The following is a 21,144-nucleotide window of genomic DNA, read 5'->3' as shown; positions in this document are numbered from 1 at the left end:
AAGGGTCATCCAGCCAGGTGCAAGTGGAGGAGTGGGGGAATCAAACCCGGCTCTCCCAGATTAGAGTTTGTGCACTTAACCACTACACCAAACTTGGATTGGATTTATACCCCGCCCTTCACTACCCAAAGGAGTCTCAGAGGGGCTTACAAACTCCTTTCCCTTCCCCTCCCCACAACAGACACCCTGTGAGGTAGGTGGGGCTGAAAGAGCTCTTGACAGAAACTGCTCTTTTTCAAGGACAGCTCTTATCAGAACTACGGCTTGCCCAAGGTCATCCAGCAGGTGCAAGTGGAGGAGTGGGGAATCAAACCCGGTTCTCCCAGATTAGAGTCCGTGCACTTAACCACTACACCAAACTGGCTCTCTTTGGAGGGTGGACTCTGTGGCATTGTACCCCACTGAGGTCCCTGTCCTGCCCCATCCCCAAATCTCCAGGATTTTTCCAGCCTGGAGCTGGCAACACTACCCCCCATCCCCCACTGATGGACTGGGGGGACCTGGGGACCCTACCTCCAAAGCAGCCATCTTCTCCGGGGGAACTGATCGCTGTTGTCTGGGGTGACATGATTGAGGTTTACAAGATTATGCGTGGGACAGAGCAGGTTGAGAAAGAAGTACTTTTCTCCCTTTCTCACCGTACAAGAACTCGTGGGCAGTCCATGAAATTGCTGAGCAGTCAGGTTAGAACAGATAAAAGGAAGTCCTTCTTCACCCAAAGAGTGATTAACACACGGAATTCACTGCCACAGGAGGTGGTGGCAGCTACAAGCATGGACGGCTTAAAAAGGGAATTAGATAAGCATATGGAGCAGAGGTCCATCAGTGGCTATTAGCCACAAGGTATAGATAGGAACTCTCGGTCTGGGGCAAGTGATGCTCTGTATTCTTGGTGCTTGGGGGGGGGGACAGTGGGAGGGCTTCTAGTGTCCTGGCCCCACTGCTGGACCTCCTGATGGCGCCTGGTATTTTTGGCCACTGTGTGACAGAGTGTTGGACTGGATGGGCCACTGGCCTGATCCAACATTGGCTTCTCTTATGTTCTTATGAGTTGTAATTCTGAGAGATATCCAGGCCCCAACTGGAGGCTGGGTGCCTATTTGTGGCTTACATTTTCTGTAGACCTTTTCCCCATGAAGACCCTCCCCTCACATACACACTAGTTTCTAAACTGTGCAAGGTGGGCTCATGGGGAAAAAGAAACTACCTATGTTCTCCTGAGATACAATTTTCCGTTTTTTAAAAAAACAAATTCTGTAAAATTGTGCACCTGTTAATTTTGTACATGCCTGAACTCCATGGCACAATGCAGTTCAATAGGTGTTACAGAGGCTCTCCTTCTTTATAAACGAAAAGGAGTTCTTGTGGTACTTCAAAGACAGATTCATTGGGGCATAAAGAATGGCTTAATCAGAATTTTCACAATAGATGTGATTGTATTAACAAGGGCTTAGGCTGGCACCGCTATGGTCGTTGTGAACTGCCACTGTGCTTATCTTATATTCCTGAGTTTTAGAAGAGGAGAGAAGAGATTGGATTTATACCCTGCCCTTCACTGCCCGAAGAAGTCTCAGAGTGGCTTGAAATCTCCTTTCCCTTTCCCTCCCCGCAACAGACACCCTGTGAGGTAGGTGGGACTGAGAGAGAGCTCTTTCCAGAACTGCTCTTGAGAGAACAGCTCTGAGAGAATTTATGACTGACCCAAGGTCACACCAGCAGCTGCAAGTGGAGGAGTGGGGAATCAAACCCGGTTCTCCCAGATTAGAGTCATAAGAACATAAGAACATAAGAGACGCCAATGTTGGATCAGGCCAAAGGCCCATCCAGTCCAACACTCTGTGTCACACAGTGGCCAGAAATATCAGTGCCATCAGGAGGTCCAGCAGTGGGGCCAGGACATTAGAAGCCCTCCCACTGTTGACCCCCCCCAAGCACCAAGAAGACAGAGCATCACTTGCCCCAGAGCCCCTAGCTATACCTTGTGGCTAATAGCCACTGATGGACCTCTGCTCCATATGCTTATCTAATTCCCTTTTGAAGCCGTCCATGCTTGTAGCACCCACCACTTCCTGTGGCAGTGAATTCCATGTGTTAATCACTCTTTGGGTGAAGAAGTACTTCCTTTTATCCGTTCTAACCCGACCGCTCTGCAGTTTCATGGAGTGCCCACGAGTTCTTGTATTGTGAGAAAGGGAGAAAAGTACCTCTTTCTTTACCTGCTCTTTCCCATGCATAATCTTATAAACCTCGATCATGTCACCCCTCAGTCGTCTTTTCTCCAAGCTAAAGAGCCCTAAGCGCTTTAACCTTTCCTCATAGGGAAAGTGTTCCAACCCTTTTATCATTCGAGTTGCCCTTTTCTGCACTTTTTCCAAAGCTATAATATCCTTTTTAAGGTGTGGTGCCCAGAACTGCACACAGTATTCCAAATGAGGTCTCACCATTGATTTATATAGGGGCATTATTATATTGGCTGATCTGTTTTCAATACCCTTCCTAATAATCCCCAGCATAGCATTGGCCTTCTTTATTGCAGTCACACACTGTCTCGACATTTTCAGTGAGTTATCCACTACAACTCCAAGATCTCTCTCTTGCTCAGTCTCTGCCAGTTCAGACCCCATCAATGTGTATTTATATTTAGGATTTTTGGCTCCAATGTGCATCACCTTGCACTTGGCCACATTGAACCCCATTTGCCATGTTGACGCCCACTCGCCCATCCTTGACAGATCCCCTTGGAGTGCCTCACAATCCTCACTGGTTTTCACCACCCTGAACAACTTTGTATCATCCGCAAATTTAGCCACTTCACTGCTTACTCCCATCTCCAAATCATTAATGAACAAGTTAAAAAGCAGTGGACCAAGTACTGATCCCTGCGGTACCCCACTGCTTACCACCCTCCACTGAGAAAATTGCCCACCTACACTCACTCTCTGTTTTCTATGAACTAGCCAGTTTTTGATCCATAAAAGGACTTGTCCTTCTATCCCATGATTTTTGAGCTTACTTAGGAGCCTTTGATGAGGAACTTTATCAAAAGCTTTCTGGAAGTCAAGGTAAATAATATCTATTGGATCCCCCTTGTCCACATGTTTGTTCACCCCCTCAAAGAACACTAACAGGTTAGTGAGACAAGATCTTCCCTTACAGAAACCGTGCTGAGTCTGCCTCAATAGGTTTTGTTCATCTATGTGCCTACTAATTCTTTCCTTAATAATGGTTTCCACCAATTTACCCGGTATCGACGTCAGACTGACTGGCCTGTAATTTCCCGGATCTCCTCTGGAACCCTTTTTAAAGATGGGAGTGACATTAGCTACCTTCCAATCCTCAGGAATGGAGGCAGATTTTAAGGAAAGATTACATATCTTTGTCAGGAGATCTACAAGTTCACATTTGAGTTCTTTCAGAACTCTCGGATGTATGCCATCTGGGCCTGGTGATTTTTCAGTTTTTAAGTTGTCTATCAGTTTTAGGACCTCCTCTCTCGTCACCTCAATCTGACTCAGGTCTTTCAACACCCCTCCTGAAATCAGTGGTTCTGGAGTGGGCAAGCACTTCTCATCTTCCACAGTGAAGACGGAGGCAAAAAATGCATTTAGCTTCTCAGCCATTTCCCTATCATCCTTCAATACTCCTTTTACCCCTTGGTCGTCCAAGGGCCCCACTGCCTCCCTGGCTGGTTTCCTGTTTCTAATGTATTTGAAGAAAGTTTTATTGTTGGTTTTTACGTTTTTTGCTATATGCTCCTCATATTCCCTTTTTGCCTGCCTGACCTCAGACTTGCATTTTATTTGCCATAGCCTGTGTTCCGTTTTATCAGCCTCACTGTGACTAGCTTTCCACTGCTTAAAGGAATTCTTTTTACTTTTTACAGCCTCCATTACTCTGTTTGTTAACCATGCAGGCTTTTTCCTATACCTTTTTGTGCCTTTCCTAACCTGCGGAATATATATTTTTTGAGCTTCTAGGATCGTAGTTTTAAATAGATCCCAAGCTTCCCCAATTGTTTTGACCCTTTCTACTTTTCCTTTCAGTTTCCTCCCCACGTGTCCCCTCATATCAGAGAAATTACCCCTTTTAAAGTTAAAAATGGTTGTGTGAGTCTTTTTGGCCAATTCTCTATTTGTACAAATGATGAACTCAACAACATTATGATCACTGTTTCCAAGCGGTGCAATCACTTTTACATCTCTCACCAGGTCTTGAGTGTTACTTAGGACCAAATCAAGGATCACCTCTCCCCTGGTAGGTTCCGTGACCATCTGCTCCATAGCACCAAACTGGTTTTCTAGGGGGGTGATACGGTTGCCATTCTCTAGGTGAGGCCTGGAGATCTCCCAGAGTTACAACCGATGTTCAGACTACAAAGATCAGCCCTCCTGGGAAAAAAGGTCTGCTTTGGGAGGTGGACTCTCAGGCAGTGTACAGCACTGAGGTATCTCTCCTCTCCAAGCCCTGCCCTCTCCAGGCTCCACCCCCAAATCTCCAGGAATTTCCCAACCCAGAGTTGGCAACCCTATTTGTTAACTTCTGGTTTCAACTTGAGTTGTCGTTGTGTTTTAAAAGCCGCAAGTTGCTTCACTGTCAATGTTCAGACGTTTGTCCCATTAGGGAGACCGTAGTCTGCTGTTGGGCCGACTAGGCATCTCAGGACTGAAAGGAAAAGGGCAGAGCAGGAGGAAGGGGAAAGGGTCAGGAGAGAGGAGAGCAGGGGCTGTAAGAAAAAAAGGAAGGCTAAAGCCTTGTGTTAAGAATCTGCCCTTGTATTGTCTCTTCACCTGCAACCAGCTACACAACAGTCATCATATAATGTATTCAGGGGAGAAAGAAAGAAAAGGGGAGTGTTTGAGTACTCATCAAAAGATGCCTTCCCCCATAACCATAGAGGAGGAGGAACAAAAGAGTATCCTCTACAACTACGGTTTCCGGGTCCCTCCTGACACTGGTGGGAAGCAGGAGGAACTCACCTGGAGTGGGAGGGAGGCCTAGGCCCTGTCACTGGCAACAAAATGATGTCACTTCCAGGTCTGTAGCTACGGTGGGGCTTTTGGGGGCTCTGCCCCCTTTCTTAAAGGCAGAGCCCCACAAGAATTTCTCCTGTATATGCTTCTTTCACTCTTTTTAAAACATTTTTAAAGGTGTGCACTCCTTTAAGCAGTGTGGGGTGCTGTAGTTGACTAATCCCCACACTGGGAAAACAGGTTGGAGTAGGTGACCTCTAGGATACCTTCTGTGTCAAGAAACTGGTCTCTTTTAAGAGCGTTTTCCTGCTTAAGTGTTAGCTTTCTTGACTATAGAAGTCATCAGCCCCACCTGCCAGCTTGTAATCAGAATTGTTGCTTAGGCTGGCGAAGTGATTAACTTGTAGCAGCTGAGGACTGTCATCTACAGTGGTTGACAGCTTGCAGTTTAGAGATCTATCCTGGTAACAGTTTTCTTTTGGCTAAAGGGTTAATAGGCTAAGGGTGATTGCTAGCCTAAGAATACCTATGTAGAATAGACAGCTTGAGAAGACTCAGAGAGAGAAGAGGAGTGAGTCATAATCCTCAGAATTCTGTTTTTTTTCTTTTTGCACTGAGAACTTCAGCCCCACCTGAAAAAAAATTGCCCACAAGCCACAAAATCCTGTCTATGGGCCTCACTTCCAGTCTGCGCTAGAAGTGATGCCAGTGTGATGTGGCGATAGGGTTGCCAAGTTGCGACGGGGGATCGTGTGTCTTTGCAGAATCCGTGATGTGGGGACAGCGAGACGCGTTGCACCTGCCGTTGCCAGGACATGACGCTACGTGTCGCTCTGGCAATGGGGCTCCAAACAGCCCTGTTGCCAGAGCGACACGTAGCGTCATGTCCTGGTGACAGCGGTGCAACGCATCTTGCCGTCCCCGCAGCACAGATTCTGCAAAGACCTGCGGATCCCCCGCTGCGATTTGGTGAGATTTGGGAGCCCTATGTGGCGACAAAAAAGGCTAATGCGATCTCCATAAGAACATAAGAGAACATAAGAGATGCCAATGTTGGATCAGGCCAAAGGACCATCCAGTCCAACACTCTGTATCACACAGTGGCCAGAAATACCAGTGCCATCAGGAGGTCCACCAGTGGGGCCAGGACATTAGAAGCCCTCCCACTGTTGACCCCCCCAAGCACCAAGATGTCACAGAGCATCACTTGCCCCAGAGCCCCTATTTATACCTTGTGGCTAATAGCCACTGATGGACCTCTGCTCCATCAGTGGGCACAGAGGAGAGCGACGAGGATGGTCGGGGGCCTGGAGACCAAGAAGCTCTGTGAAGAAAGGCTGAGGGACTGGGGAATGTTCAGTTTGGAGAAGAGGAGGGCAGGAGAGTACCGGCTGGATCTTAGGAAAGACTTTTTGACAAGTCAGAGTTGTGCAACAGTGGAATCAGCTGCCCCAGGAGGTGGTGTGCGCCCCTTTCCTGGCAGTCTTTAAGCAGCAGCAGGACAAACCCTTGTCAGGGATGCTCTAGGCTGATCCCGCACTGAGCAGGGGGTTGGACCAGATGGCCCGCAGGGCCTCTTCTAACTAACTTTTAACTCTATCATTCTATGATGTCACCATGTCACTGGCATTGTGGCCACGCTCTGGTATTCGAGGGGAAGGAACTCTACGGTAAAAATGGCTTCCACCATAAAGTTTTTGCTCAAATACCAAGGTGTCACTGCGATGCCGGTGATGTGATGTCACTTCCAGTCAGGGCTGCCAACCTCCAGGTCATGGCTGGAGATCCAGGATTTCAACTGATCTCCAGATCAACTCCCTTGGAGAAAACGGCCACCTTTGGAAGTTGGACTCTCTGGCATTATACGCCACTGAAGTCCCTCCCCTCCCCGAATCCCGCCCTTCCCAGGCTCCACCCCCAAATATCCAGGCATCTGGCAACCATACTACTTGTACATCGCCACATCACAGCCTAGGCCTACCTCCCCGATGGGAGCCCCCCACCACCCAGCCGATCAAATTTGCAGATGACACGAAGCTGGGTGGGATTGCTAATTCTGAAGAAGACCAAGTCAGGATTCAAAATGATCTAGATAGGCTGGACAAATGGGCTGAGACAAATAAAATGAATTTCAATAGAGATAAGTGCAAAGTCTTACACTTACGAACAAAAAATCAAAGGCACAGATATAGAATGGGAGGGACTTGGCTTGACAGCAGCACGTGTGAAAGGGATCTGGGTGTTCTGGTTGATCACAAGCTAAACATGAGCCTGTGGTGCGATGTGACTGCGAAGAAAGCTAATGCAATCTTAGGATGTATTAAGAGAAGCATTCTGTCCAGATCACGGGAGGTGGTAGTTCCACTCTATTCTGCTATGGTCAGGCCTCACCTGGAGTCCTGTGTCCAGTTTTGGGCACCACGTTTTAGGAAGGATGTTGCGAAGCTCGAGCGTGTCCAGAAGAGGGCAACCAGGATGGTGAGGGGGTTGGAATCAAAGTCTTATGAGGAAAGGCTGAAAGAGTTGGGTATGTTTAGCCTGGGAAAGAGAAGACTTAGAGGGGACATGACTGCAGTCCTCAAGTATTTGAAGGGCTGTCATGTAGAAGATGGAGCAGATCTATTCTCTCTTGCTCCAGATTGCAAGACTAGATCTAATGGGTGGAAATTACAAGGGAGTCGATACCGGCTCAATATCAGGAGAAACCTCCTAACTGTAAGAGCGGTGGAGCAGTGGAACAGTCTGCCTCCGGAGGTGGTGGATGTTCCTTTGCTGGATGTTTTCAAGTGGAGGCTGGACGACCATCTTTTGGGTATGTTGTAGGGCTATCTTTTGGCTGTTCTCCTGCGGAGTGCAGGGGGTTGGACTAGATGACCTGCAAGGTCGCTTCCCACTCTAACATCCCATGATTCTATGATTACAGGCGGGGGCGGGAAATCCTCTGCCCAAAGCGGGGAGCTGCCTGCCTACAACTGTGCAGAGAGTCAAGTCCCAGTGGATCCAGGGAGGAGGCAGGATCAAGAAAGTAGCAGGTCTAAGCAAAAACATCAGTCTTACCCTTCTATGGAAATGCTCCGCTGTATGCTCACTGTGGGCGGCCGGGTGACCGTGCTGTGCTGCGAATGACTACAGAGTCGAGAAAGAAAATGGGAAGGGGGGGAAGAAAGGAAAACAAGATTAATGAAACCCACAGGCTCTTGTTGCTTTTCGAGCTTCTTGCACTTATCAAAGCTAGCCGCTATTAAAGGATGTCCAAAATACTGGCACTGCACAGGGAATGTGTGAAGTGATGCGCCTGCATGGTGAAGTATACTCAGGGTGGGGGGGGGGGGTTCGATATTTGAGGTTTGTATAACTGAGGAAGAGACAAGGCCCTCTTGGAACTGAATAAAGGCTTGCCTTCCAGGAGCAGGGAGGGCCATAGCACACGTAATATCCCAAGAGAAATCGGGGGCACTCATTTTTCCTCCCCCCTGCCTACATATCACCCCGTGGTATCGTGGCCTGATACAGCAGCACAAAATCTCAGTCAGTGGTGGGGTCCTCCTGGCTCTTCGAGTCGGGGCAGGTAGCCACTCAGGTACAACCGGTTGGGTAGCGAGGCTCGGCTGTGCCAGCAACAGCCACCACATTGCAAAATGCAGGGAAGGCGTCATCCCTGGACTGAGGCCAAAGTTGTTACAGTCAGTCCTCCCATAGTTAGGGTTACCAACTCTAGGCTGGGAAATCCCAGGGTTAGGGAGGAGGAAGGGACCTCAGAGGGCTGCAATATCATAGAGTTCAGCCGAGGTTCTCTGTAGCGTGGAGACCAGTCGTAATTCTGGGAGATCTCTGGGGCCCACCTGGTGGCTGGCAACCTACACATACTCCAGGCCAGAGTATAAACCTCCTGATTCCCTTGAATGTGACTGGAAAAGATCTGTTGGCTATATGGCAGACCTTGATGCAGTGCACAACCAGAGGTCGTTTCCTGTGGGAGCGCACAGGAGCGGAGCTCCGGCAGTAAGGAGCCCAGGGAGCGGGCACATGCAACAAGCCCCACCCCCCTGCTCCCAGCAGCCCTCAGTCAGAGGAAGAAGCAGCCAGGTAAGTTGCAGAGCCCCCCCCCCAGCCTGCCTTCAGGTACAAGCTCTCCCTCCTCTGTGAGGGCAGATCTGCATGTTCCCCCCCCCAATAGCTAGCAGTCCAAAACAGTCCAGTGGAGCCTGAGCGGTGGGCGTTGCCTTCTGACACACTTCTGGTGATGTCAGGGTGTGTGGCATATGCAAATGAGGTATGGTAATACTTTATGCTAATGAGCTCCTGCACCTCTTTTTCTACGAAATGACCCCTGTGCACAACACAGGATCAGCTGGTTGGGGGAGGAAGGGTGGGCCTCTGTGGGATACTCTATCTATCTATCTATCTATCTATCTATCTATCTATCTATCTATCTATCTATCTATCTATCTATCTATCGTCCTCTAGGCAATGGTCCACACATAAACTCCCATTGTACTCATTGGTACTCCCTGGACCCTGACTTTGAAGATAATGAATTAGCTCCTCACAGAATCTTTGACTTCAGCCAGTCAGACAAGAGCGAAGGTCTGAGTACTCTCCAAAGACCACTTGGGCACTCTTATGTACATAGTAGGGCTGCCAAGTGGGGGGCGAGTAAACCCCTGCTTTGGAGGCCCGATTTCCGCACAGCGTGGCTGTGTCACCAGAGGTGACGCAACCACGTCAATCACGTTGGGGGCGTGGCCCCGATCGTCGGAGGGAAAACTCTATGGTTTTCCCTCAGATGATCGGGGCCACGCCCTCAACGTGATCGACGTTGCGCGTCACTTCTGGTGACATGCTGGCAGCATGCGTGTGGTTTGCACGCGCGCACCACGAGGGACAGCTCCCGGAGCGTGGGGAGGCTCCCCCGCCAGTGAGTAACATTCACTTGGCAACCCTAGTACATAGGCAATCCCCATTAAATAAAACTAGGCTTGCAACCTAGGTAGGGCCTGGAAATCTCTCAGTATTACAACTGATCTCCAGATGACAGAGATCAATTTGCCTGGAGTTAACAGCTGTGCGGGAGGCTGGACTAGGGCATTATACCCAGCCGAGATCAACCCCCTCTCCCAACCCCAAGCTCCCCTGGTAAGGTTGGCAGGCTCCTCCTGGCAACTGGTGGGGGATGGGGGGGGACTCATCAGGAGCAGGAGGGAGGACCGGCTAAAATTGCAGTAATGTGTCTATGTCACTTCTGATGTGACCTGGAAGTGGTGTCATCACGCTGTGACGTCGAGGCAATGCTGTGGCATTTTGGGCAAAAGCTCTATTGTAAATTTGGCTTCTACCACAGAGGTTTTTGCCCAAATATCAGAGCATCACCCCGACATCACTGACATGATGATGTCACTTCCAGGTCATGTCAGAAATGACATAGACATGTAGCTGACTGGGCCTCCCTCTTTTTCTGGGTAGGTCCCCCCTGCCGGCGAGGTGGTGGGGCCTGGTGGTGGGGGACTTCTGCCTCCATCGGGGCGTCTGGGAACCTCACCCCCAGGTTGCACTTCAAAATTTCCAGGAATTCCCAAACCCGGAGATGGCAATTTTTAATTAAACGGAGAAGGGCCTTGTTAAACTGGTGGGCACTTTTGAAATTTTGAGCAAGTACTGGATGCCACAACAAAATGTCCGCCATGTGGGGTGGGACCAATCGCATAATGGTTGCCCTGAATCCACTAGCCATTAGGTCAGGAGTCCCCAAGGTGGAGTCCGTGGTTGCCATGGCACCCACACACACCTTTCCAGGCACCCACCAAGTGTTTTTACAAAACAAGTGGTGCCAGGCAGGGCTTTAGCCCAGCGGGGCTTCTGATTGGCCAGTGGAGATCTGATTGGCTGTTCAGATTGAAAGGCAACTTGCTAAACAGAACTTCTGCCTGAAAAGTTAGGCACATTGCAGTTACTATTAAAGTTACTATTTAAGTTAGGCACAACATTGCTCCCGGACGTTTGGTAGTAATCGGGGGCACTCATTTTTCCTCCCCCCTGCCTACATATCACCCCGTGGGATCATGGCCTGATACAGCAGCACAAAATCTCAGTCAGTGGTGGGGTCCTCCTGGCTCTCCGAGTTGGGGCAGGCAGCCACTCAAGTACAACCGGTTGGGTAGTGAGGCCCGGCTGTGCCAGCAACAGCCACCACATTTCTCTTGCTTAGTCTTTTCTCTTGCTTAGTCTTCCCTGGGAGCTGGATGAAGCAACTCATGCAGGGAAGGGGATTCAGTATCTGCAAGGGGGACCGCTGACCCAATGCTGGATCAGGATCAATGTTTCCAAAACTGGGGTTTAAAAATAAATTCAGCAACAAACACAAGGCTAGGGTTGCCAACCTCCAGGTGGGGCCTGGAGATCTCTCAGAATGACAACTGATCTCTAGACCACTGAGATCAGCTCCCCTCCAGAAAGTTCAAGCCACAAATGGACCCCAGTGACTAACCAAAGGTTGAACCCCACCAATGTTCACTGTGGGGGGGGGAAATGATTCTATTCCAATTACAGTTCCAATTGAGAGCCAGCTGATGCCGAAGGGAAACGTAAGATTAACTCTGAGTAGGAGGCTTAGGCCATCGGCTCCACGTATAAAAAAGCAACCTGATGAAGCACTGGGAGAAACGGAATATTTACCTAGGAAATCCGTAGTCGCACGACAATTGTCTGGAGGCAGCAGCAGCACTGCAGGACATAAAACAAAGGAACAAAAGAAGAAGCAAGTTTGTGGACAGTAACTGGGATAGAATCATTTTTTCCCACAGTGAACATTGGTGGGGTGCAACCCCTCTAGAAAGTCGCTTGCCAACTTGGGAGCCAGCCGGAACTCCGTTCCTGTGCGTTCCTGCCCAAAAATAGCCCTGACCCCACCAATGTTCACTGTGGGAAAAAAATGATTCTATTCCAATTACAGTTCCAACTGAGACCCAGCAGATGCCGAAGGGAAACATAAGATTAACTCTGAGTAGGAGGCTTAGGGCATCGGCTTCACGTATAAAAAAGCAACCTGACGAAGCATTGGGGGAAACGGAATATTTACCTAGGAAATCCGTAGTCGCACGACAATTGTCTGGAGGCGGCAGCAGCAGCAGCGGCACTGCAGGACGTAAAATAAAGGAACAAAAGAAGAAGCAAGTTTGTGGACAGTAACTGGAATAGAATCATTTTTTTCCAATAGTGAACATTGGTGGGGTGCAACCCCTCCAGAAAGTTGCTTCTATGGAGGGTGGACTCTGTGCCATTGCACTCTGCTGCGGTCATTCCTCTCCACAACCATTGTCCTCCCCAGCGTCCACCCTCAAATCTCCAGAAATTTCCTAACCCAGAGTTGACAACCCTACGGCAGGGCTGACTGGCACGATGCATATTAAAGCGGCTGGTCTCCTTTTTCTCCCCACCCTCAGCGGTACAGACGACATTGGCAAGTTCATTGAACGGAAACAGAAATGGTAAAGTTGGCCAATGAGACAGAGCGGGCAGTTCGGACAGTCAACACAGATACTTGACGCAACGCCAGCCAAACACAGTTCGGTTTCACAACTCATCCAAGAGAACCAGCAGTGTCCGCCTGATGGCTTGACGGGTGCTTCTGGCCCCTGTTGCCACTGGGGAAAGCCACAGAGGAGGTTCACTCCCCCCTCCCAGGCTGTGAAACGGCATCCAGAAAAGAGCTGTTGAATCTTAACTCACCCAATCCAAAGAGGCTGACGGAAGCCTACTGGGGAGCCATACCAGCAATTCAGACCTCACACATGAAACACCGTCAGCTCTTACACATGCTCAGAATACATGCAAACCAAAGAGCCTGACGTCTACACCTATGGCATATATTTCTGGTGAGCGACCCAGATCTCTGTCCCCAATCCTAGACCTTTGGGTGAACCTTTTCTTGTAATCATGGACAGTTCCATATGCAGAGGTCACGTGCCTCCCCTTTCCAGTGCTCTGACACAGGAGTTAGGGTTGCCAAACCCCCCAGTTTGCCAGGGGTCCCCCGTTTTTTGGGGGGGTTCTACCCGTCGCCAGCCAGATGGCCAGCGGGGGAAGCCCCACCACCAACACCCACAGCCACCCCTCTCTCCCCCTTTAAGTGTGTGGAACCCGTGTTTCCTCCCAAGCCCAATCTCCACTTGAGATCAGGCTTGCAGGGAAATTCCAACTTCGTGCACTTAAAAGGGAAACGCAGCTGCTCTTAAAGGGGAAACGCCGGCTCCTTCATTTAAAAGGGAAACGCCGGCTCCTGCATTTAAAAGGGAAACACCGGCTCCTTTAAGTGCAGGGAACTGCTGTTTCTGGAGATCTGGCATGCGGGCGGGTGGAGGGGGGCCGGCGGACATCCCCAACATGACGTCATCACGTCGGGGATGCCCCGCCCCCTCCAGGAACGCTCCCAAAGTCCCCCGCTGGGGGTGGAAGATGGACTTGGCAACCCTAATAGGAGTGCACTTTTCTAAAATATTCCATGGCCCAGAGAGGCCAGGCCATAGCGATGGTGGCCCATGGCCCATCATTAATCTTTGAGCTACTTTATGTCGTTGGATATGAGAGGCAGTTCCTCCGTCAGAGGGCACATCTAAGCCAGCGTCCTTTCAAAAGCGTGGGATGGGAAGCCGCACTATTGAAAAAGGGGTTGCACAAAAGCTGATCTCAGGCAAAATTTAATATATAGAGAGAAGGTGCCATGGTGGTTAGAGCATCAGACAAGGACTGGACCATGTTCCAATTCTTACGCTGCTGTAAAGCTCACTGACTGCGATCCTAAGTGGAGTTACTGTCTTGCAAACCTATTGAAGTCAATGGGTTTGGAAGGGTCATCTGCTGAAGACTGCACCTTCTCTGACTTTGGGCAAGTTATGTCCTGACCCGAGTTCTTGGGAGGAAGGGAAAAATAAAAAGGAGACAAACTATTAATCTGACTTTGCTGATTGGTAGAAGGGAAGGCAGCATGATATCCTGGCCCCAAAGATGTCCGGCTGTCCTTGACCGGGGCCAGGGACTTTTTGGTCCTGGCCCCAACCTGGTGGAACTGTCATACCACCAGGACCCTGCGGGATCTCACGCAATCCCGCAGGGCCTGTAAGGCAGAGATGTTCCGCCAGGCTTTTGGCTGAGGACAGCAATGGTTCTCCATTGTGGTTGGCACCCTCTTCTCTCTCTCCACCCCCTCCAGCTCTGAGCTTGTGCTTTCTCCCCCCTGCCTGGAAGTGGCCAGATAGTCCAGACCTGGGATATAAATTCTAGAGATGCCATCTCGGACTTTTTAAATCTGGTTTTTAACTTTTTATCAGAATTCTGATTGTGATTAGAATTGTTATGGTTTTTACACTTGTTTACAACTTGCGAGCACTTACAACTCCCAGAAGCCCCTGAGAGATTTTGGAGTCAAAATTGACCAATAGGGAAGAAGAGGGCTGGGGAACAAAAGGGTTGGTGCCAGAGCAGAAGCTGTTCTTTCTTCCAGAGGGCAGAGCCAGAAGGAAGGCTGCTGCAGGAAGAAACCCTCTTCCTGAGGGAAGGGTGAGTAGTCTAGTGTCACTTGGAATAGTGAGCTAGGGACAGTATATATTTAGACGCGTTGGGGCATTTGATTTCTTTTCACCCACACTGTTATTATTCTGTACCTTGTTGTTTGACTTCCTATAAAATAAACCTTTTCCTTGTTCACTCTGCCTGGTCCTATCATTCGGCCAAAAGGGAGATCTGAAGGTCTTGGGAGGGTACTCTGGGCCTTCCCAAGGGAACCTAAATCCAGAGTGGTGGCAGCGTCAGGTGACACCCCACCTGAGCCATGACATAAACAAACAAACAAACAAACAAATAATGTGTGGCTATATGCCTTCTGTTGTATAACGCCCAGATCCCTGCCTGGCACTTGCCTTGAAAGCCCCTTGCTGGGATCACCATAAATTGGAAGCTAAGCTGGGCTGGTGCTTGGATGGGAGACCACCAAGGAAGGCTCTGCAGAGGAAGGCAATGGGAGACCACCTCTGCTGTCACTTGCCTTGAAAGCCCCCTTGCTGAGGTCTCCGTAAATCAGCTGAGATGTGATAGCGCTTTACACATGCTGACTGAGTGTGCGGTGAGGTCCTTCTCCTTTCAGGTTTGTTCATGCTATGGTTGCCCGGCAACTGATGGAAGCTTTGGGGATAGGGACAGGGGGGGCATGACACCATGTGCACTGTTATATTACTTCTGCTGAAAACCTGCAAGTTACAGGGGGTAGTTCTAGGGATTGCCAGAAACTCTACTGTAAAACCACAGAATTTCCAGCAATTCCTAGAGCTACCCCCTGTCACTTCTGGGTTTTCCCTTCAAGTGACATAATGGTGCATGTCTTGCTTGCCTTTAAAAAAATAAATCTCCAACCAGCAGTGAGCAATGACAGGGAAGAAGAGGATAGGGAATTCCCCGCCCCGGCCGGTGGACTGGCAAACGTAATTTATGTAAATCAAAAGCATTTTCAGCTAAATGTTAGGAAGAACTTCCTGGCAGAGTGGTTCCTCAGTGGACCAGACTTGCTCGAGAGGTGGTGGGCTCTCCTTCTTTGGAGGTTTTCAAACAGAGACTAGATGACCATCTGACAGCAAGGCTGATTCTGAGAATGTAGGCGGATCATGAGAGGGAGGGCAGGGAGGGTTGCCTCAGTGCTTAGTTCTTGTGGCCCTTTTTTAAACGCCCAGGGAAATGCTAATCACCACTATGGGGTCAGATAGCATTTTTTCTCCAGGCCAGTTTGGCTAGGGATCCTGGAGGTTTCTTGTTATCATCTGGGCATGGAGCAGGGGTCACTGGGTTTGTGTGTGTGGGGGAGGTAGTTGTGAATTTCCTGCCTTGTGCAGGGGGGTTGGATTAGATGATCCTGAAGGTCCCTTCCAAGTCTACGATTCTGTGAGTCTATGTAAAGGGTTACAGGATCTTCACAAAAGCAGTTTCATTCATGCAAACAGTCCAGTGATATGAGTGATGGTGGTGGTGGTGGTGGGGTGACTTGTTTTTTTCAAAACATGCAAAATGCATTAGGACCAATCGCAAGCAGAAAGAAAGCAGAACAAGATACGCCGGAGGGAAAAAAGAACACGGGACCGAAAACAAAGAACGGTCTGAAAGAAAATTCATTTGCTACTTGCATCACAACCTTCAGCAAGGGCTGTAGATTCCTCCGGGCCCATGGCTGAAGGGAAAGAACCCCGAACGCACATGCAGTCGACATTCTCAGGGACTCACAGCCTCATGAAATCAAAGGTGATGGTACAGGATGCCTTTTTCAAGTCAAGAGGTGATAGGTAGGGTCAGCTCAAGAAACAATGCAACATGAAGAGCTGGGATGCTATATGAAGATGATTAATAATAGTAGTAGTAGTAGTAGTAGTAGTAGTAGTAGTAGTAGTAGTAATCTTTGTACAGAGCACTGACAAGTCGAAGACAAACACAGCACTAAGGTTATACACCAACTATCTAAAACTGGAAAATTGCAGGCGGGTCAGAAGAGCAGAGACTGAAGCCCTGGATGCTGCACCTGCTCTTGTAACAGCAATTTGAAGGAGACAGGACAAATCTCCAGGTGGCAACCTCGCCACCGCGAACGAGTGTCTTAACCCTTGTATTTGCTCCCCTTTCGTGAGGGGCTGGCCAGAGACTTGCCATTTGCTCTAGACAAATTAAAATTTCCTTCACACATCAGAGGCCAGACAGCTTAAGAATAGCATGTTGAAGGAGCTGCCTAGGATCCTATTTTGGGCCAGTTTTGTGTAGTGGTTTGATATAGTGGTTAAGAGTGTGGACTCTAATCTGGGAGAACCGGGTTTGATTCCCCACTCCTCCACCTGCAGCTGCTGGATGACCTTGGGCAAGCCATAGTTCTGTCAGAGCTGTTCTCTCAAGGACAGTTCTCTCAGAGCTCTCTCAGCCCCACCTACCTCACAGGGTGTCTGTTGTGGGGAGGGGAAGGGAAGGGAGTTTGTAAGCCACTCTGAGACTCCGAGTGAAGGGCGGGGTATAAATCCAATCTCTTCTTCTGTTGTGAGGATTAAAAAAACGGAGGAGTGGAGAATGATGTAATCCACTTTGGGTTCCCATGGAGGAGAAAGGTGGCATGTAACAGGAGTAAAATGGGGGAAGTAGCAATCCCGCAGCACTCTAAGGAGATTGCCTTCCCCCTTCTCCAAAAGTCACACACACCTCTTTTTACATTAGATCGATAATATGCATGAAGGAATAAAAGCTATATCCTCAGTGAGGACCCCGGAAATTGGTATAAACCGTTTTATATGGCAGATTAACATGGCATGCACTGGCTACAGCTGCATCGTAATCCTTTAATTAAAGCCAAATTTCATTCAGGAGTGCTCAACCGATAGGGATCTCCAGGAGAGGCCAACTTCCCTCTACGCATTTCTGAGGATGCTTCAGCTGTGCCCTTCCTTTCTATCTTCTGAGCATGCTGTGAGATGCGGTTTGCTTCACTGCAAGGATGGAGAGGCATCTGTCGCGCTGGGAGATGAATGAAATCTGTGTGATGCAGATGTGAAGCCCTGTGTTACCACTGGAAGCTGATCCTAGGAGCTGTGTTGGGGGAGATGACAGGGAAGAAGAAGAAGAGGAAGAAGAGGAGGAGGAGGAGACTGGATTTATACCCCACCCTTCACTACCCAAAGGAGTCTCAGAGTGGCTTACAATCTCCTTTCCAGGGCTCAGCGTAACCCGGCACACAGTGCCCTTGTTAGCCGCCCTGAGCCTTCGGGGTAGGGCAGGATATAAATGTAAATATACATAAATAAATAAATAAGAACATTCTGTTAAGAACATACTGTGACACTAGTTAGAGGCTTCTATTTGTAATGTTTTCACTGTACAGGGCGCAGGGGGGGGGAAATGTGTGATCTGCTCTAATAAAACGCTGCTGACAGGCAGTTGAGGGAGAGACAGTTGGGACAGAGAGAGAACTGAGAGCTCGGTCAGAGAGCTTCAACAGATCCGTGTGTTGTGCCGTTATTGAACCCTCAAATCTACACTTCCCCTTCCCACAACAGACATCCTGTGAGGTAGGTGGGGCTGAGAGAGCTTTTTGGAGAACTGCTCATGAGAGAATAGCTCTGAAACAACTTGTGACTGAACCAAGGTCAACCAGCGGCTGCATGTGGAGGAATGGGGAATCAAACCCAGGTCTCCCAGATTAGAGTCTGTGCTCCTAACCACTACACCAAACTGGCTAGAGACTATACTGAAAACAGAGACTATACTGATGTAGTATAACGGGTGAGAGACTGACCTATGAACTCTTGCCCGTGTCCTGAACTTAGTAGGTGGTCTCAGACAACTCACTTTTTCTAGGCCTATTATGAGGATAAAACTACTTGCCACCCTTATAGGATTGTTGTAAAAATGGCTAAGTGTTTCAAAGCATTCTTCAGCGGACTAAGAGCTACTTGCACCCCCTCAATACTGATGCTCTGGTTTTAGGATTAAGTAGCAGTTTCCCCTAACAGCACTGCAGTGGGCTAATTATCATTCAAAACTGAGGACAATGTTTAGTGAAGGCATACGGATTAGGAGACAGGGGCCCCGGTCAAATGGGCCAGAAAACCCAGGGGGGTAGGCGTGGCTATTTGCGGCGCCGCAATTAGCCACGCGATAACGCGATCAGACGCGGCGGCAGCAACCCACAGTTCCGGCCCTCAGGGTGTGCACGGCAATGAAGACGGTCGGAAGGAAAAGCCGCACCGGCGCGATCACATCAAGGGAGTCCGTAGGCATCCCATGGCAAACTGTTTGCTACTACCTTTGAGGGGGTATTTTTTTTAATCTCCTTCCCTTCCTCTCCCCACAACAGACACCTTGTGAGGTAGGTGGGGCTGAAAGAGTTCTTGACAGAAACTGCTCTTTTTCAAGGACAGCTCTTATCAGAACTATGGCTTGCCCAAGGTCATCCAGCCAGGTGCAAGTGGAGGAGTGGGGAATCAAACCCGGTTCTCCCAGATTAGAATCCACATGCTTAACCACTACACCAAACTGGCTTCTTATGGTGGGACAGTTTACGATCTAAAATGGCGGCAGGTCATTCTTTTTTTCAAGTGCCAGAACTCTACAGCCTTTCCCCCTATAGTTTTTACATGAGAATTAGGCACTAATCAACACAAACCTGGGGAAAAAATAAATCTTGGCCCTTTTTCTGAATATCTAATAAGGTTTTGAATTAGGTATAATCTGTCCTCTCCTTCAGCTTTTTAATGTACAACTTGTCCTGAGATATTTTAACTTGGAAATGGCTTTTCCGTCAGGATTGTTCTAAACTATGGGCGGCGTTCAGTTAATCTTGAAAGTAATTTCAAACACTTTTCTTCTTTTTTCCCGGAAGAAAAGAAATTACAGCTTGTTCTGCTGCCAACCGGTATTTACTCATTGTGATATATTTTTGTACCGCAAGGAAATAATGGTAGCAATAGTCTAAGAATTTTGTTCCTTTTCTTTTTGTGGTTCCCCCCCCATTAAGTAAGGTGTAACAGTCCTATTCAGGTTTTCATGGAGGGGGGACACGAACAGATGGAGGGGTGAATTGGGGTTGGACTTTGTGGCCCTATCCTGACCTCTGTGTGTTCAAGGACCGTAAGAACAGCCTTCTGGGACCAACGGTCCATCTAGTCCAGCATCCCTATTTCCCACTGTGGCACACTAACACCTTGAGGGTTAGATGTTGCTTCCCCCCCCAGCACCAGAGCTAGGGTTGCCAACCTCCAGTTGGTACCTGGAGATTTCCCACGATTATAGTTGATCTCCACACAACTAAGACCAGTTCCCCTGGAGAAAATGGCTGCTTTGGTGGGTGGACTCGATGGCATTATGCCCTGCTGAGGTCCCTCTCTCCACAAAACCCACTCTCCCCCGGCTCCATCCCCAAAATCTCCAGGTATTTCTTAATCTAGACCTGGCAATGCTAACTGGAGCCCGCCAAAAGGTTGCTTACCACTGTTGTATACAAAGAGGGAAAGGTCTATAAGGTTTACTTGAGTTGTGAGCCAAGAAGTTCCTAGTTCAAATTTAACCTTACTTCTCCTTATAGGGATTATAATAACAGTCCTTACAGGGCTGTTTTAAAAGATTCCTGATGGGATAATTGCAGAGGGGTAATCTATAAGAACGCATTAATGCAGAAGTCCAGAAGCCCTCAGAGTTTTATTCCAATGTAAGCTTTCATAAATGAGAGCTCACTCCATTAGGCAGGGGTCCCCAGCCTTTTTGAGCCTGTGGGCACCTTTGAAATTCTGACACAGCATGGTGGGTGGAGCCACAAAAGGGCTCCGCCACAAAATGGCTGACAGAAAAGAGCTGCCACAGGAGGCAGAGCCAACCACAAAAGAGTTGTCACTGACTACCTTCAGTCACACAGAGTGAAAATACTTGGGCTGTGGTGGCAGCTGCTACCAAAGCAATGTTTTTAAAAATCTTCACAGCCAATCAAATCTTCAGTGGCCCATTGGACCCCACCGACTTTCTCAAACAGTTGATGGGCACAAGGAAAGGTGTTAGCAGACACTATAGTAAGGCTCTACCCGATGGCGGCCTGAAGGGGCGTGTAAGGAGGAAGGGACTACTTGCAGGCTTGGAAGGAGAAAGACTGCTGGCAGAGTTTCACGCCCATACGGGTATCTGGTGATGGGAGGGGCATACTTAATTTAGCTGCGGCACCACCTCCCATTGGGGCAGTTCTTTTGGAATCGGCCCACCTGCCCTCTCTAGAAAATATGGGCTTTAGCTGGTCACCTTTATGGGGCCGAGTAGGAATTTTTCACCTTCCTTTCTGATAGGCTGTGAAAGGGAGGGTGTTTTTGCCTACCCCACAAGGACTGGCTCCGGGTGGCATCATTAAATAGGTTGGCATAAATCTGGCCTGTTTCTTCTATTATGGGAAAGACCGACAACCCCGCCCCCCTTTGCGGAAGCCCGCCACAAAAGGGCTGCCAGAAAATGGCTCCCTCAGGAGGCAGAGCCCGCCACAAAAGGGCTGCCAGAAAATGGCTCCCTCAGGAGGCAGAGCCCGCCACAAAAGGGCTGCCAGAAAATGGCTCCCTCAGGAGGCAGAGCCCGCCACAAAATGGCTGACAGAAAAGAGCTGCCACAGGAGGCAGAGCCAACCACAAAAGAG

At 49.1% G+C, this 21,144-nt stretch overlaps 1 protein-coding gene across 1 annotated transcript in view; it reads right to left on the bottom strand.

Moving 5' to 3' along the window:
- Window positions 1-21,144, bottom strand: part of LOC107105650 (disks large homolog 2-like) — a gene marked incomplete at its 3' end in the record, with an annotated part of 82,862 nt that overhangs the window by 5,655 nt on the left and 56,063 nt on the right. The window contains exon 5 of the mRNA XM_015405646.1: window positions 8,028-8,096. Within this exon, the coding sequence (XP_015261132.1) occupies window positions 8,028-8,096 (69 nt within the window). The remainder of the gene's footprint in view (window positions 1-8,027; window positions 8,097-21,144) is intronic.

The sequence above is a fragment of the Gekko japonicus genome, unplaced genomic scaffold, assembly GCF_001447785.1.
Source record: "Gekko japonicus isolate JY-2015 unplaced genomic scaffold, Gekko_japonicus_V1.1 scaffold4032, whole genome shotgun sequence".
Lineage (NCBI taxonomy): Eukaryota > Metazoa > Chordata > Lepidosauria > Squamata > Gekkonidae > Gekko > Gekko japonicus.
The sequence above is the reverse complement of the archived record's forward strand: the minus strand, read 5'-3'. Positions and strand labels throughout refer to the sequence as shown.